At 43.1% G+C, this 17,817-nt stretch overlaps 1 protein-coding gene across 1 annotated transcript in view; it reads right to left on the reverse strand.

Moving 5' to 3' along the window:
• The window catches only part of Adamts17 (ADAM metallopeptidase with thrombospondin type 1 motif 17), a 306,153-nt gene that overhangs the window by 119,563 nt on the left and 168,773 nt on the right, over positions 1-17,817 (reverse strand). Inside the window, exons 11-12 of the mRNA XM_021167985.3 lie at positions 2,141-2,242; positions 400-545 (exon numbers count right to left, since the gene is read on the reverse strand). Coding sequence (XP_021023644.1) covers positions 400-545; positions 2,141-2,242 — 248 coding nt within the window. The remainder of the gene's footprint in view (positions 1-399; positions 546-2,140; positions 2,243-17,817) is intronic.

The following is a 17,817-nucleotide window of genomic DNA, read 5'->3' on the forward strand; positions in this document are numbered from 1 at the left end:
TAGATGCATCGGAGCACATGCTCAACCCGCTCCCAAATCTGCCAACAGCAAGTCGAAGGTCAGTCTCCCCTTCAGGGAAGTCTCCCCCACCCCTCGCATCCCCAGAATGGTCCTCAACCCAGTAGACCATGAAGCAGACAAGACAGATTGTCATCTAACTCTCTTGGGAGTCTTTATACCACAGCCAAGTAAGAGATAATGGAGCCAGCTCACGCTGGGGCCCCACTGTGTCTCTGTGCTCAGAGGGAATTCCCACATAGGTAAGATGATGCAACACACTCAAGGCCCTTGAACTCAATGGTAGTCCATTCTGCTTCCCTCTATAAGACAATTCTCAGCATTAGGGGGAGAGACCCACGGAGTGAGATGCCTTGCAGTGGGATCTCAGGGGGGACTTACGGGGGGTTGTCACATTTCCTCTGCCGGAATCGCGCTCCTGTACCACACGTTCGGCTGCACATGCTCCAGGCGCTCCACAGACTCCAGTCCCCGTCCACGTGCTCTGGGATGGGCGTCTTGCTCACACACTCTCCAGCCCGGCACCACTGGAACGTACAGAGGGGCCACGCTCAGCAAAGCCACCCGCTCCCACAAAGGACCGATTCCCACTTGGTGTCAAAATCCATTTTGAAATTTCCATGGAAGTTGAGTATTTTGGAGTGTGCATATTGGCTAATTCTTGCTCAGCCTGGTGTGCGATCTCCCTGGAGTTTGGAGCTTGCCACAAACTGGGAATATGTTCCACAGAGGATTTCTAAATTCTCAAGGAATGAATTGAGCCACATAGCAGGAGAATACAACTAAAGGTGTGCAAACTCTGAATAATGCACGTGTCTCTCTCTTCAGAAGGGCAACAATTTCAGTGTCTGAGGCCGGAACTTCAAGGTTGGGTTTAGCACTTAGAAACAACAGTCAAAGTCAGGTGTGGTGGTACATGCTTCTAGAGCCAGCCATGGGAGGGGAGGCTGAGGGCGGCCTGCTCTAGGCAGAGGGAGGAGGGGAGGGATTAGGGTAGGTAGATGCATTCTCTCTGAGGATAAGAGGAAGCCAGTCTCTTGAATTGATTTCCCTGAGTGTGTGACCCACTTCTCCCCAAGCACAGCATAAGAACAAAGCATTGCTTCCTGTTTTAATTATTTCAAGGCTTCCAATGAGCCAGGCATGCGGTAAGGGGCCTGAAATCCCAGCATTTGAGAGGTGAAGGATGGAGAGGATTGAAGGTTCACAAGTTCAAGGACAGTCTGGAATATACAGCAAGTTTCAGGGTAGCCTGCAGTATATACAGAGTCTATCTCAAAAGGGACAGAATAAGAAAGAAAGAAAGAAAGAAAGAAAGAAAGAAAGAAAGGAAGAAAGGAAGGAAGGAAGAAAGAAAGAAAGAAAGAAAGAAAGAAAGAAAGAAAGAAAGAAAGAAAGCTGATAAGAGGAAGGAGGGAGGAAGGCAGAAGAGGGAGGAAGTAGGGGAAAGGGGAGGGGTTAGAAGAAAGGAGGAGGGCAGAGGGAACAAGAAACCAATTAATGAAGACTTGCACACAAGACTAAAGAGAAAGTTGTGGATCTGCAGGTCCCACCTACCTCTTCTCTCAAACCCTTAGAGTCTCACTCCTTCATAAGGACCAGGTTGCTGAATTAAATCTTCCTAGAATGATTTTCATCAGTGTATGCCAAATGAACTCGTTTCCTGTTTAACACCCACTTGTTCAAAACCTTTCCCTTGCCAGGCGGTAGAGGCACATGCCTTTAATTCCAGCACTTGGGAGGCAGAGGCAGGGGGATCTCTGAGTTTGAGGCCAGCCTGGTCTACAGAGCGAGATCCAGGGCAGCACAGGCTATACAGAGAAACCCGGTTTTGAAAACAAAACAAAACAAAACAAAAACCCAACCTTTCCCCTTAAGAAAATTCACTTGGATGACAAAACGAGTCATTTAATAAAAAATATCAAGGAAATGACTGATTCTTGTGGCTTCACAAGAAACAAGGAGTGACTCAGACACGCGGCGTGCCGTGCCGTGGGCTCCGTGGGCATCCCTAGACTGCTCCAGGGTATTTCAGAGTGTATACTGCCTTCCAGATGGAGAGAGGCTTGGTGTTCAGGAGATGTGAGGCTACTTGCTGGGAGTGCCGGAAGCTGGGTGTTACCTTGTCTGCTCCACATTCAGTGCCATCCAGGGGAGGGTCCAGCTTGGTCTTGCAGGATGTGTCTCCCTCTACCAGGCACCACAGCCCAGCACACATCAGATGCTGTAGGGTAAGAGAAGCTACCATGAGTGCCTCCAGAACACTCCCAGATGCGGGTCCCGGCTGGGGTCAGAGCCATGGAGAGATTACTGCTCAGATCTGGGACTTGAAACACACGGGGAGAAGGGAGGAACTTGAGTCCAGAACTCTAAAATGGTAACCGGCTTAGTCAGCTCAGTGGAACTTCTGCATTGACTCCTAGAAAGGCTTGTCTCATGGGACTGAGTTCAGGAGTTCCAAACTCAGGGGGTTCTTGGAGGTACTTCCTAGGAGTAGTCAGTAAATAGGTCCCTTCCACTGAGTGCACGGGGTAAAGCAGATACCCACAGACTGACAGAGAATGCAAGAAACAGGCTTAGCCCGTCACCAGAGGCAGCTTCACGGCCAGGGTCTCACGTGAGTGAGATGGTGGTTTAAGCAGATATCACAGCAGCCAGATAGAGAAGGCCAAAAAGCAGAGGCAGCCTTCTACTCTCCCTGCCTGGCTTTTGCCTCTGCTGAGCTGGGCATAAATTATTACAGTATTTTACCTAGAAAAACCTGTAATGCCCATGAGTTGAGAACTAAAGACATTCTCCTAAAACAGGAACAGGCATCGGAAAAGACAGTCTCCCAGCTGTATTAATAAGACATTTGGACATTGACAAAGTGTTCAGAATGAGACAAATTATCAAAATTACCAAGGCAGGCATGGCTGTTCTTCTTCCCCAGAGGACTTGTGAGCAGACAGGATCATCAACCATAAGAGATGGGGGCTGGCTGACCCTGTTCCATTGGGAGAGGGATTCTGGACTGTGTTCTACACGTGGCTTAGGGGTCCTCGTGGGACAGTCTGTTGCCTAAGGCTGTTGATGAGTTACACCCATCCATGTACCTTTCTACACTTTCCCCCTGTAGATGGCCCCTCATAGTATTTGCTGGGATTGCTTCCCACATAAACTACTTGCACCCAAATCCTCACCATGATCATGGCCTGAAAATTAGAAACAGATGTTCCTACAGCGCTTTTAAAGACACAGTGCTTCCAGGATGCCAAACCCAATTCAGGCTACGAAGCTTGAATGGGAATGGGAAGACCTAACCCCTCACTGTGTGGCCAGTGGATAACTGGTGCCCTTCAGGCAACATGAGGGATGGACCCCCGCAGCACAGCAGAGTGAGGTGGCAGTGAGTTTTACAAAGGGTGTGCTGTGCTCAATTTAGAAGGCTGCTGTTCCAAGCAGTCTCAAACATCTGCATCAAGCAGATGTGTAACTGCACTGTCTAAAGGAAAGAAATGTGTGGAGATTGGAGGGACAAAAATAAAGTAGAAAGGAAGGAAAACAGCAATGGAGGGGGCTCTTACAACAAGCAAAGGAAAGCTGGCAGCTCCTTCTCACTTCTCAAGTATGTGGGAGCTGGGCTGAGCCTTTGAACAAGTCAGCGACTGAAGCGGGTCACTGTACATGTGGGTCCAGAGAGATCTATCCGTTCCCATTACTGTGTACCTCTCCATGGAACGGTAAAAAGATGAGAACCCGAATGCCGCACAGCTGCTCCCATAAAGATGATGGCACCTCATTAAAAGCCTGATCCCTCGAACTCTCACCTAAGAGTTCCTCCAGAGTGACGTGGTGATGTTCAGACACATGCTCATGACACAAGGCAGACCCAGGAGCGCAACTGGGGGGCAGGAAAGCTTAGGATTAGGAGAGAGAGGAAGGAACTTGGGCAAACTGTTTATCGTGAAGTTTATAGACAGGGCTTTCTCATGACATTTTCCTAATTATCAAAGTCAAAGAGTGGGAGGTTAGGCAGAGCCTTCTTAAACAGTACCAACAACAAAGGAGGAGAAAACAAATAAATTATGCTCCATTAAGATGAAGAGCTTATGTTTATTAAAAGGCAAGTATAAGAATATCAGAGAAAGTGTTTGCAACAGATGAGGGGGAGGTATTTGCAATAAAGATAGCCAACAAAACATATCTAGGACAATTTTTTTTTAAAAAAAGAGAACAACAAACCCAAACTATTACAGATCAAATAAGAAAAAAGACCTAGTGGGAAAATGGGCAGAAGACCTGAGCATTTCATAAGAAGACATTTAAATGGCAATTAAGCATCTGAAAATATGCCCAAACTGATTCAGCCATCAAGCAAAGGCAAATTAAGACCAAGTTTAGATGCTTGTACACAGACTGGAAAAAGATGGAGAATTTCAAACCTTGACAAGGATACAGCCAACAGGAACTGTTGTATACTGATGTTAACATTTGGACTTTTTGAACAACTTTGCAAAATTATTCATCAATATTTCTTACAGGCACTATATACAGTCATATCTATAATCTCACTCCCAAGAATATACTGGAAAGAAATCTGAATATATGTTCTGTGAAGATGTCAGGAATGTTCGTTTTCAATACGACGTGAGTTATCATGAAGGTAAGAGCAAGCCAAACGCTTTGGCATCAGAGCAGACAGATCATGGTTACAACAGTAGGATATCGTTTGCCTACACTGCAAGCACAGGCAAAACTCTGGTGTTGGGAATCAGACGGGTGGGTTTGGTTTTTAAAAGGGGGAGTCAGCATAAAGGAGGCTTTAGATGGTGCCGTGGCCCCATGTGTGGCCACCCGCAGTACTTCTCCAGGATGGTTTCTAAAGCATGCTCAGTTAAATTTGGCATCGTCCTCAACAGTTGCATCATTCTCTGCCTGGTCCTCTTCCCTGTTCTCCAAGCATTTTAGGTACTTGCTAGCAATATGTACTCTGCAAGAGCCTACACCGCTGCTGGCTCCTCTGCAGTATTTGATTGTCTGTACTTTTCCCTTTGCCTTTCCCGTGGAATGTCTGGAGGAGTTGATGGCCAAGCTGTTAACAGTTCTGCAACCTGAGTGGATGAAGTTGTTGATTTCCCCATTCATCTTTGCAGATGACCATGCCCCCCACTTTTCCTTGTCTCTGACTCACTTTTAATCTACAGAATGCAGCACAAATGGCAGGATGTGACATCATGATTATCTCACACAACACTCTCATCTCTGTAAAGGCTCCCTGGATTGATTTCTAGTCTTGCCTTCTTTGGTCAGACTAGCTGCCATGTTGGAAAAGTTCATGCTACCATGAACTGAGCGCAGCCTGACAAAGAAGACAGCATGAAACTTCGGCCTTTGCTCCAACAACCTACAGGGAACAGTGGCTTTCCAACAAGTTCTCAGTAAGCCAGTGAGTCTGGCAACAAACATGTCCCCAGCTGAGCTTTAAACGAGACTGTAGGCCAGGCCTATGCCCTCCCTATAACCTTGTAAAATTGCTGAGACGTGAAGGCCTGGCAGAGCCATGTCTTTATCCCTAATCCTCAGAGCCTGAATGATAATAGATACGTTTTGTTTTAAACGGCCATATTTTGTGGAATGTTTGTTAAGACACAAGAGTGAACGAACACAGATATATGTTTTAGTACTTTTCCAAACATCAAAGACAAGAGATATTTTTGTACGTGTCTAGAGAATAAAAACATGGAGGATTCATTGTATATACAATGTGTAATAGAGGAGATCACTGGAAAGAGTCCCAAACTTCTACAAAAGAAATGCTAACAGAAAAGCAAGAGAAGCCAGAAACAAAACAAAACAAAACAAAAACAAAAAACAAAACAGAAAAACAGAACCTACACCAAGAATCATCTGACATAGAAGCAAATGAGCTAACCTTGTTTCCTAAGATAAATCCTTCATATTAGATATCAACTAAAGCTCTGCTATGTGCTGTGTAACAATCATTTAATGTGATTTGGAAGCCAAAATAAAGGCAAAGGAGAACATCAATTCTAATGTCAGTCCAACTTGAAGCCTGAACCTGAGGCATGAAATAATATAAGGATATATGACCCTCGATGGTCATCTAGTATCTATGCCCCCAAATAGTACATAGTATTAAATTTCATTAAACAAAACTGACTTGGGATATAAGGGTAAGCAACAAAAAAGAAATTAGTATAATAATTTAATGGGCTTTCTTAGCCCATGACAAATTCAACAGTCATGTAATAATTGATACAAGAGATGTAAATAACAGAATTGATAAGAAAAGTTCCAGCTTAAAACAAGCATGTCAAGACTCATCTTTTTAAAAGACTTATTTATTTATTTATTTTATGTATATGAGTACACAGTAGCTGTCTTCAGACACAATGGAAGAGGGCATCAAATTCCATTACAGATGGTTGTGAGCCACCATGTGGTTGCTGGGAATTGAACTCAAGACTTCTAGAAGAGCAGTCAGTGCTCTTAACCTCTGAGCCATCTCTCCAGGCCATCAAGACACTTTTTTTGTGTGTGTGTGGTTTTTGAGACAGGGTTTCTCTGTGTAGCCCTGGCCATCCTGGAATTCACTCTGTAGACCAGGCTGGCCTCGAACTCAGAAATCTGCCTGACTCTGCCTCCCAAGTGCTGGGATTAAAGGTGTGTGCCACCACTGCCCAGCAAGACACATCTTTAACAGCCATGGAATATTCATAAAATGTAGCCCCAATAAGGTTCAAGATTCACTTTGGCTACAGAGTGAGTTCAAGGCCAGCCTGAGCAATTTAAGAAGACTGTCTTGTAAAGTAAAAGGAACTGTGCATAGAGCCCTCTCTTGGTATGAGTAGAACTCTGCATCAGTGGTCAGTACCATGAACTGCCACACCAACCCCAGTAGAATCTGTGTGACAAGTTCCACAGACTGAGGTGACAGACTTCAAAAGATAGAGGTCTCCTGAAACTAGTTGTGGAACTCTTGGCCAGAGCAAAATATTGAGCATATATTCTCATGGCAATTTATCTGTTTTGTTTTCTCTTATTCCTTTTCTTATTTACATATTATTGGTAGCCTAGGCTAAGATCTTATGCAAGAATAATGGGTAAGAAACCGTCCCTTGAGACAGGGTCACTAACATGACCTTATCTCTAGGAAAACCACCGCTTTACTTTATAAATCATTTACAAAATTATATAATAGCATTATGACAGATAAAAGCTTTCCCAACAATAGAATTCCATATGGCTACACATGTGTCATCGGAGGTGGGCTTTGGGATATGGTAAAGAAAGCCTTAAATAAAAAGAATTAAAATACTTTAAATTTATGTGTTGAAGATTTATTTTTAAAAATCTGGCATTAGATGTTTAATAATAATTGATCATAAAGATGTATTAATCTGCTCTTGAAATTATGCCACTAGTCTTGGATGACTGCCCCACTGAATACACCCTTTCAGAGTTGTTACTCTTGGATGATTTCTATTAATCGTGATGTCACCTGTTCTGTTTGTGATTTACTGAATACATCTTTTCAGAGTTGTAATGTCTGCTTGATTTTTGTGCTTAAATGTGCCAAATGATATGATGGTATTTGTGATTGCTTCACTGAACACATCTTCTAAGAGTTGTGATATTTGTTCTTTTACTGTATAAAAACTCCTGCTTGAGATCTGCAAAATGCACTCAGATTCAAACTGCCTCTGTATTTATTTCTGTTTGTCACCGCCGAATCCTTACCCACCTAGCTTCAAGGACCCTCATTCCAGGGACCATCAAACCCGACTGGGGTGGTCTGTGGCAATGAACATGACCATTGCCACCAAGATGATCAAAACAGTAGCATCTCTGTGAGTTCAGCTTTGTCTACACAGCAAGCTCTAGGCCAGCCAAGACTACACTGAGAACCTGTCTCAAACAACAATAACGTGGTGAGTGACTGAGGCCGAACCTGACTCAGATCTCTGGCCTCACACACATACACACCCATTGTAATGGCTACTACTGATTATCAATTTCGGATCTAGAATCAGCTAAGAGGCAAGCCTCTGGACACACCTGTGATGGATTATCTAGACTAGGCTGGCTCCTTCTGTGCCTGTGAGGGGTCATCAGCCTTCCTTGGAGTTCAGGTGGGCAGTGCCCATCTTGGGTTTGAGTACTGCACTGTAGAAAAGAGTAGAAAGCTACCTGAGCACAAGGACTTCCTGTGCTTCCAATCCTGACCGGATGCAGCATCACCAGGCGGCTCAAGCGGCTGTGACCATGCTTGCCATGATAGCCATTTTCCTTCAACTGTTAGATGAACGGAATATGTCCCCTTAATTGTTCATCATCAAGCATTCTATCACAACACTAACTACTGCTTAATTAACTAATCAATCCAGCCAATCCCCTAATTCATTAATCCTTTCTCCTCTCCTCTCTCTGACTACAGACTGAGCTATGGAGGAGACCTAGAAAGGCCCCATGGGCATCCTAACGGATCCTTGACACCATTCTTCTCACAGGCACTTCTACTTAACTTCCGAGGAACAGCTAACACCAGCATCCTTAAAGTATTTAAGAACATGTGAAGGGAAAGCACTTTTTCCTTTATTTTTTAAATACTAACTAATGTAACTGTAATGTTTGTGGTAATGTAATTGACCCCAGACAGAACAAGCATAAGGAAAAATCCATACGGAACTTATTTGTGAATAATCGCTGCAAAGATTCAGAATACAATTTGCTATCACATTAGAATGAATTGTACCAAGACCAAATAAAATTCGCTCCAGAATGCAGAGAGATTAAGTGTTCGAAAATATGCTAATAAATTCACCATCTTACTACCTCAAAAGTGAGATGCTGGAAAGATGGCTCAGAGGTTAGGAGCACTGGGTGCTCTTGAAGAGGACCCTGGTTTTGCTCCTAGTATTCACATGACAGCTCATTATAGATCGTAACTCCAATTCCACGGGATCTGATACCCTCTTTTGGTATTCATGGGCACCAGGCATGACGTGATAGCATACATGCAGGCAAAACACTCATGCTCATAAAAAGATATTTTAAAAAAGGAGAAGTGATTTGTTCTCCCCATGGATAATGAAAAGACATTTAATAAAATTCAGTCATGATTCTTGTTAAAAGCTTAATAAGATTTAAAACAATGTATACTTTTTAAACTTGATAAATACCCATGGAATATTAGAAGCATTCGTCTTACAGCTAAGAAGAAAAGGATAGCCAATTTGTTTTTTAGATCAGAGAAGAAATTAGTGGATGGGCAAAGGGGATCCTGTAACTGGAAAAGGAAACTGTCCAACCAGAATATGTACAGTATCCAGACAGTTCATTTAGGAAGGTGGCTGTACCCACTCTTAAAACATATCAATTCGGTGATATAATGGAAGAAAAGACCTCATTCAAGAAAAGAACAAGACTATTTTGTAGAAGTAAATGTAAGAAGAAATATGCACGATTTATACAAAGACAAATTAGAAGTTCTCCCAAGGGTGGGTCAGAAGACATCTAGAAATCATGTAAGAGAACATGATGTTATTGTAGGATGATTCAGGGTTAGGTACAAGAGCATACTTTCCACTAAGTTAATTTACAAAAGAATCCAATTGCATTTAACACAACCACACAAGTTTGAACTAAATGAGAATATTCTGAAGACCACATGGGAAAACAAACAAGGAATAATTCACCGGGAAAACTGTAGAGAAGCACATGTTCAGTGTATTAAAACATTTTATAAAGCTATGGTCATGTAAACATTAAGTGCATGATGTGATTAGTGAAGCAGACCGGGAAATCCAGAAATAAAGAATAAGACACGGGGTCTGGAGAGACAGCTCTGTGGTTTAAGAGCACTTCCTGTTCTTGCACAGGGCCTGGGTTGGGTTCCCAGCCCCCACAACGGGGTGACTCCAGTTCCAGGGATCCAACATTCTCTTGTGGCTTCCACAGGCGCCTGCACTCATGCACACCCTCATACATGTTTAGGCACACACACTTAAAGGAATTTAACATATAACTAAATTCATAAACGTAAAGGAAGAAGCCACAAATTAACTTACAGTTTAGCAGTGAAAAGACCATTTGGAGGATGGAACAAATCCCATGATTTTTAGAAAAGAGGTGTTTTATGTCACACATATGTGCATAAAACAGCAAAAAGCTATATTGAGCTGAATAAAAGGAAAGGCTGAAGGACCTTTATATCAGCTAAAGGTCCATTTTCTGTTACTGGTAAAGTTTCTCAAAACCATTTAAAAGAAATCTCAGTGACGCAATGTAACAACATTTAAAAACAAACGAACATAAAACCAATCTACAGAAAAGAGAAAGCACTTGTCTTCAATATATGGATAAATACTCAAGCTCATTAATATAAGAAATTCAGTTTCACTTGCAGTGGACTTATTTTCGAAACAGTCAAGATGGGCAAAGGTAAGGAAGATGGGCTGGTGGGGCTGGAGAGATTCTTTAGTGGTTAAGAGCACTGGCTTCTCTTCTAGGAGACCCAGGTTCAATTCCAAACATCCACATAGCACCTCACAACTGTCTCTAACTCCAGCTTCAGAGGATCCAGCACCCTCCGACAGACAGACATGCAGACAAAACATCAATGCACATGAAATAAAAATAAATAAATAGGTACAAGATATAAGAAAAGTCGAGATAAAGGTGCAGGGGAGAGAGGCACTCTCCTGCACCACGTATGAACATGTGCAACTTAAGCCTTCTTTGGAAATGAAACACACAAGATCTATCACCAATGTGTGCTCTTGGTGTTATATAAAATTCAAAGGTAGGCAAACAGCCTGAGGGGCCACAGTGTACAATGGTGGTTACAACGGTGGTCACAATGGTGGTCACTCTTGGGGGTAGTGAGTAGAAACGAGTCACCAGGGCCACTCTGGATGACCCTACAAGGCCTGCTTCCTGATGTGCCAGCTACACTTGCACAGTGAAAAACCAATGTGTCTGCACACTTACAGTCTGTGCACTTCTCTGTGTGTCTTCTCTTGGGTCCTAGGCAAATAAAACGACAGAATTTTTTGTGTGTGAAATGACCTTTGAACCACTTCTGGTTACTTATCCTGTGGATCTATGATTCTCAGTCAGGGGCAGCTGAGCATTCCAAAGACATTTGGTGGTATCTGAGGACACAGCTTTTAGTTGCCCAACTTAGTCAGGAGTGGTCACTGTGTCTTCAGCATGGTGAATCCATGCCAAGGATCCTGCTAAACTCCTAAGCATACAAACTATCTCTCAGCAACAAAGAGTTATCGAACTCTGCAGGTTAGGAGTGCCTAGACTGGGAAACCCTGCTACAGACAAGCTCTGAATGCCAAAGGGGAAGCTGTAAGTTACAATGAAGAAGGTAGCAGTATTGTCATCTCCTGTAGGAACCCCCCCCCCTCTGTCTTAGTCAGGGTTTCTATTCCTGCACAAACATCATGACCAAGAAGCAAGTTGGGGAGGAAAGGGTTTATTCGGCTTACACTTCCATACTGCTGTTCATCACCAAAGGAAGTCAGGACTGGAACTCAAGCGGGTCAGAAAGCAGGAGCTGATGCAGAGGCCATGGAGGGATGTTCTTTACTGGCTTGCCTCCCCTGGCTTGCTCAGCCTACTCTCTTATAGAACCCAAGACTACCAGCCCAGAGATGGTCCCACCCACAAGGGGCCTTTCCCCCTTGATCACTAATTGAGAAAATGCCTTACAGTTGGATCTCATGGAGGCATTTCCTCAACTGAAGCTCTTTTCTTTGTGATAACTCAGCTGTGTCAAGTTGACACAAAAATAGCCAGTACACCCCCTCAGGTTATTCTTGCAATAATGAATAATCTCACTCTAATGAAGGCACAAGAAAGGTACGATTCATGAATCAACTAACTGGCTAGTATTCTGCAAAAGCATGGAAGTCGGGAACAATGATTACTGACTGAGGAACTTCCACACATGGGCAGTGCTGTGGGAGATAGAAGAGTGAATGAATGCCAGTCAGGATCCTGTTGCACTGTGGAGTGGGGGAAAGGCAGTGAGAAGGGAAATGGGCAGAATCTAAGTGTCTCTTAGACTGGAGCAAGGGAATTTCCTGTTTTATTTTGTTTTGTTTTTTAAACATTTATTTCTTTCATGTATGTGAGTACACTGTAGCTGTCTTCAAACACACCAGAAGAGGGCATTGGGTCCCATTACAGATGGTTGTGAGCCACCATGTCGTTGCTGGGAATAGAACTCAGGACCTATGGAAGAGCAGCCAGTGCTCTTAACTGCGGAGCCATCTCCAAAGCCCCAATTTCCTGTTTTTAACAAGAATATATTTAAATGTTGTGGATCGAACACTGGGGAACAAGTATGCTACACAGTACTCTCCCAGCCCTTTCAATTTCTAGTTTCTATGAAAACTGCATGTATTTATGGAGTGCTGTGTGATGGTTTCACACACGTATCCTTTGTGTAATGTTCAAAGCAGGTTAAACATATCTATTTCCCCATGCATTATTACTTCTTTGCAATTTCCCTTATGAATGTAAATGCAAAACTACTCAATAAAATCCTCACAAACTGAATCCAAGAACACATCAAAACGATCATCCATCATGACCAAGTAGGCTTCATCCCAGGGATGCAGGGATGGTTTAATATACGGAAATCCATCAACGTAATCCACTATATAAACAAACTCAAAGACAAAAATCACATGATCATCTCATTAGATGCTGAGAAAGCATTTGACCAAATCCAACACGCATTCATGATAAAAGTCATGGAAAGATCTGGAATTCAAGGTCCATACCTAAACATAATAAAAGCAATATACAGCAAACCAGTAGCCAACATCAACTAAATGGAGAGAAACTTGAAGCAATCCCACTAAAATCAGAAACTAGACAAGGCTGCCCACTTTCTCCCTACCTATTCAATATAGTACTTGAAGTCCTAGCCACAACAATTTGACAACAAAAGGAGATCAAGGGGATACAAATTGGAAAGGAAGAAGTCAAAATATCACTATTTGCAGATGATATGATAGTATATATAAGTGACCCTAAAAATTCCACCAGAGAACTCCTAAACCTGATAAACAGCTTCAGTGAAGTAGCTGGGTATAAAATTAACTCAAACAAATCAGTGGCCATTCTCTACACAAAGGATAAACGGGCTGAGGAAGAAATTAGGGAAACAACACCTTTCTCAATAGTCACAAATAATATTAAATATCTTGGTGTGACTCTAAATAAGGAAGTGAAAAATCTGTATGATAAGAACTTCTTCAAGTCACTGAAGAAAGAAATTAAAGATCTCAGAAGATGGAAAGATCTCCCATGTTCATGGATTGGCAGGATTAATATAGTCAAAATGGCTATCCTGCCGAAAGCAATGTACAGATTCAATGCAATCCCCATCAAAATTTTGACTCAATTCTTCACTTGAGTTAGAAAGGGCAATTTGCAAATTCATCTGGAATAACAAAAAAACCTAGGATAGCAAAAACTCTTCTCAAGGATAAAAGAACCTCTGGTGGAATCACCATGCCTGACCTAATGCTGTACTACAGAGCAATTGTGATAAAAACTGCATGGTACTGATACAGCGACAGATAGGTAGATTAATGGAATAGAATTGAAGACCCAGAAATGAATCTATACACCTATGGTCACTTGATCTTTGACAAGGGAGATAAAACCATCCAGTGGAAAAAAGACAGTATTTTCAACAAACGATGCTGGCACAACTGGCGGTTATCATGTAGAAGAATGTGAATTGATCCATTCTTATCTCCTTGTACAAAGCTCAAGTCTAAGTGGATCAAAGAACTCCATATAAAACCAGAGACACTGAAATTTAGAGGAGAAAGTGGGGAAAAGCCCCGAAGATATGGGCACAGGGGAAAAATTCCTAAACAGAACAGCAATGGCTTGTGCTGTAAGATCAAGAATCGACAAATGGGACCTCATAAAATTGCAAAGCTTCTGTAAGGCAAAAGATACTGTCAATAAGACAAAAAGCCCCCCTAACAGATTGGGAAAGGATCTTTACCAATCCTAAATCTGATAGGGGACTAATATCTAATATATACAGAGAACTCAAGAAGCTGGACTCCAAAAATTCAAATAACCCCATTAAAAATGGGGTACAGAGCTAAACAAAGAATTCTCACCTGAGGAATACTGAAGGGCTGAGAAGCACCTGAAAAAATGTTCAACATCCTTAATCATCAGGGAAATGCAAATCAAAACAACCCTGAGATTCCACCTCATACCAGTCAGAATGGTTAAGATCAAAAATTCAGGTGACAGCAGATGCTGGTGAGGATGTGGAGAAAGAGGAACACTCCTTCATTGCTGGTGGGATTGCAAGCTGGTACAACCACTCTGGAAGTCAGTCTGGCGGTTCCTCAGAAAATTGGACATAGTACTACCGGAAGATCCAGCAATACCTCTCCTGGGCATATACCCAGAAGATGTTCCAACTGGTAAGAAGGACACGTGCTCCACTATGTTCATAGCAGCCTTATTTATAATAGCCAGAAGCTGGAAAGAACCCAGATGCCCCTCAACAGAGGAATGGATACAGAAAATGTGTTACTTTTACACAATGGAGTACTACTCAGCTATAAAAAAACAATGAATTTATGAAATTCCTAGGCAAATGGATGTATCTGGAGGATATCATCTTGAGTGAGGTAACCCAATCACAAAAGAACTCACTTGATATGCACTCACTGATAACTGGATTTTAGCCCAGAAACTTAGAATACCAAAGATACAATTTGCAAAACACTAGAAAATCAAGAAGAAGGAAGACCAACATGTGGATACTTCATTCCCCTTAGAATAGGGAACAATATATCCATGGAAGGAGTTACAGAGACAAAGTTTGGAGCTGAGACTTAACGATGGACCATCTAGAGACTACCCCACCTGGGGATCCATCCCATAATCAGCCACCAAACGCAGACACTATTGCATATGCCAGCAACATTTTTCGGAAAGGACCTTGATATAGCTGTCTCTTGTGAGGCTATGCCAGTACCTGACAAATACAGAAGTGGATGCTCACAGTCATTTATTGGATGGAACACAGGGCCCCCAATGGAGGAGCTATAGAAAGTACCCAAGGAGCTGAAGGGGTCTGCAACCCTATAGGTGGAACAACAATATGAACTAATCAGTACCCCCCAGAGCTTGTGTCTCTAGCTGCATATGTAGCAGAAAATGGCCTAGTCAGCCATCATTGGGAGGAGAGGCCCTTTGATCTAGCAAATTTTATATGCCCCAGTAAAGGGGAATGCCAGGGCCAAGAATTGGGAGTGGGTGGGTAGGGGAGCAGGGTGGGGGGAGGGTATAGGGGACTTTCGGGATAGTATTTGAAATGTAAATGAAAAAAAATCTAATAAAAATTGAAAAAAAGAGAAAATATCTAATTAAAAAAACATAAAAAAAAGTTAGAGGTCGTGGGTGTAGGTAGACAAAAAGTATTTGCTGCACAGGATAGGACAATTACACAGATGAACTCACAATGTCTGTCAGTATATGCAAAAGACTTGCACAGGATCAAGCCAGGTGAAACTCCCTGCATAGATGGGAGAGAAGCCTCAGTTTTAGATGATGAACTATATAGGCAGTTGATGGCTACTGGGGAGGGTGATTCTGTTTTGTTCAGGTATATTGCCTGTGGTGGGGATGGATACTCATGCTCATACTGGCTGGACTAAGTAGACTTTAAAATGGAGCACACAAAACAGTCCTAGTGACACATGCCTTTAATCCCCAAACCCAGAAGGCAGAGGCAAGGAATCTCTGTGGCTTTGAGGAGAGCAGGGTCTATGTAGAGTTCTAGGACAGAACATAGATGCATAGAAAGATCCTCTAACAAAGAAACAAACACACACACAAACAAACAGCACTTGAAGTTGGGGAGGAAAAATTAGGTGGCAGATATGGAAGGAACTAGAGAGGAAAGAGTGGGGTAGATTTGATCAAATCATATGTTAAGCATATGTGAAATTGTCAAACAATAAAAATAAAAGTGATCAAATGTTAAAATGCTTCTGACTTTTCCTGAGGAAATTGTTTTACTTCCTCCTCAAGGGCATTGCCTCTTGAGGAACTTTCCCTCCCCCATCTAGCTTACCTTGATCATGTCCATGTTCACCACAGCTTGCAAATCTAACACTCAGATGCCACATAAACCTTCCAAACTCTCTGCAGGACCCAGATAAACTCACACTCATGTCACAGGACAGCTATAGTCTCTAGCTGAACTCCTATACCACTTCTCTCTGTACCTCCATGTACCCTGTTAGATAGGACTCTGCTCCTGGTAGGGGTGGCTGTAATTTCCTCAAGGGTCCTACACCCCTTCCCAGGGCTCATCTCCCAAGAGCTGCTCTCTACATTACTAGATAGAAATACAGATTGGACAGTGAACATGGCATCCTGTCTGCCTCTGGAGAGCTCAGTCCAGGACTGGCATCAATGATATCAATAGCTATCCCAATGCTCTGCTCACTCAAGGTCAAATGCAAGGATCTTAGGCATTGTGGAGGAGCAGCCACTCAAACCCATCAGGAACTGGGGACCCAGACTCCTCCAATGGTCCCTTCCTCCTGTCCCAAGCAGGAAGCCTCCTCCTCACCTCCACATAGCCCCGGCAGCACACAGCATCTCACACAGAGGCATACCGGCTGGTGGAATGAATAAATGGATAAATGTCCTTCTAAGTCAACCAATGCCTGCCTTTGAGGTGGAGGAAGAGCTAACGAACTGTAAGCATTTAACTGTTTACCAAGTCTAGGTATCACACACTATCAACACTGCGAGGCAGAAAGTTTTTATCCCATACAAACAGACAAAGAAACCGTAATTAAATCACAAGTATACACTGCAAGTCCTGTCCTGACCTCCAAGCCCATGGTGCCTGCCTATGGGTTGCATGAGGTCTCTATTGGCTCTTTCAGTTCCCAGTTTCCCCTTTCTATTTCTTTCCAAGAACTAAGTCTATCAGGCAGACCAGGGCACTGAACATCTTGTTTATCCCCGGTCTGGCTGCCAGACCCCCATAGAGGTGGGAGATCCCTTATCCAAAATGCTTGAGACCAGAAGTGTTTCAAAGTGTGGATTTTTTTAAAATGGTGTGCATGTGTGTAGGGGAGGTATTTGTAAGACTGTACTTGCTGGACATTCCTAATCCAGAGACCTGTATCAAAAATGCTCCAGATTTGGAATTTGGTATGGTACGGGTGCCAAGCTTCGTGTTAAGTGCTGCAGAGCAGTGTGCTCTCTGGCTTCGATGAAAATATGGTGTTTCTGGGTAGACAAGGACATACTAGCAGGAAATGGGGGCAACTCTCAGGCTCCATTAGATCCTGGAAGCCATTCTTGAACAGCAGCAGGAAGTTCCTAAAAACAACAAGGAGATGACAGAGCTTCTGTTTCTCTGATTTAGTCCATGCCACCTCAAGGGCCATGTTTAAGGTCTGGTAATAGGTAGGTACAGCCGGGTTGTTTCCCTGCCTGGTTCCTGCTGGTTCCTTGGGAAAACCCAGCCAGCCCCACACTCTGTCCTTGGCCCTATGAAAATACAAGGCAGGCTTTAAGGACCCCTTGATCATGTCCCACGCTGTTCCTACTTTTCTCCACCTGGCGGTGGTCCTTCCTAGGGCTGAGCATTTGACTGTCATTCATTTTGCCTCTTTCCTCACTGGGCGCCCACTATGCGCTGAGAGAACAGCTAGTGAGTCCTGAGGGGACGGTTATGTAAACGCCCTTTTAAAAAGCCTTGCT

This window comes from Mus caroli, unplaced genomic scaffold (assembly GCF_978045245.1).
Source record: "Mus caroli unplaced genomic scaffold, Mus_caroli_1 scaffold_8, whole genome shotgun sequence".
Taxonomy (NCBI): Eukaryota; Metazoa; Chordata; class Mammalia; order Rodentia; family Muridae; genus Mus; species Mus caroli.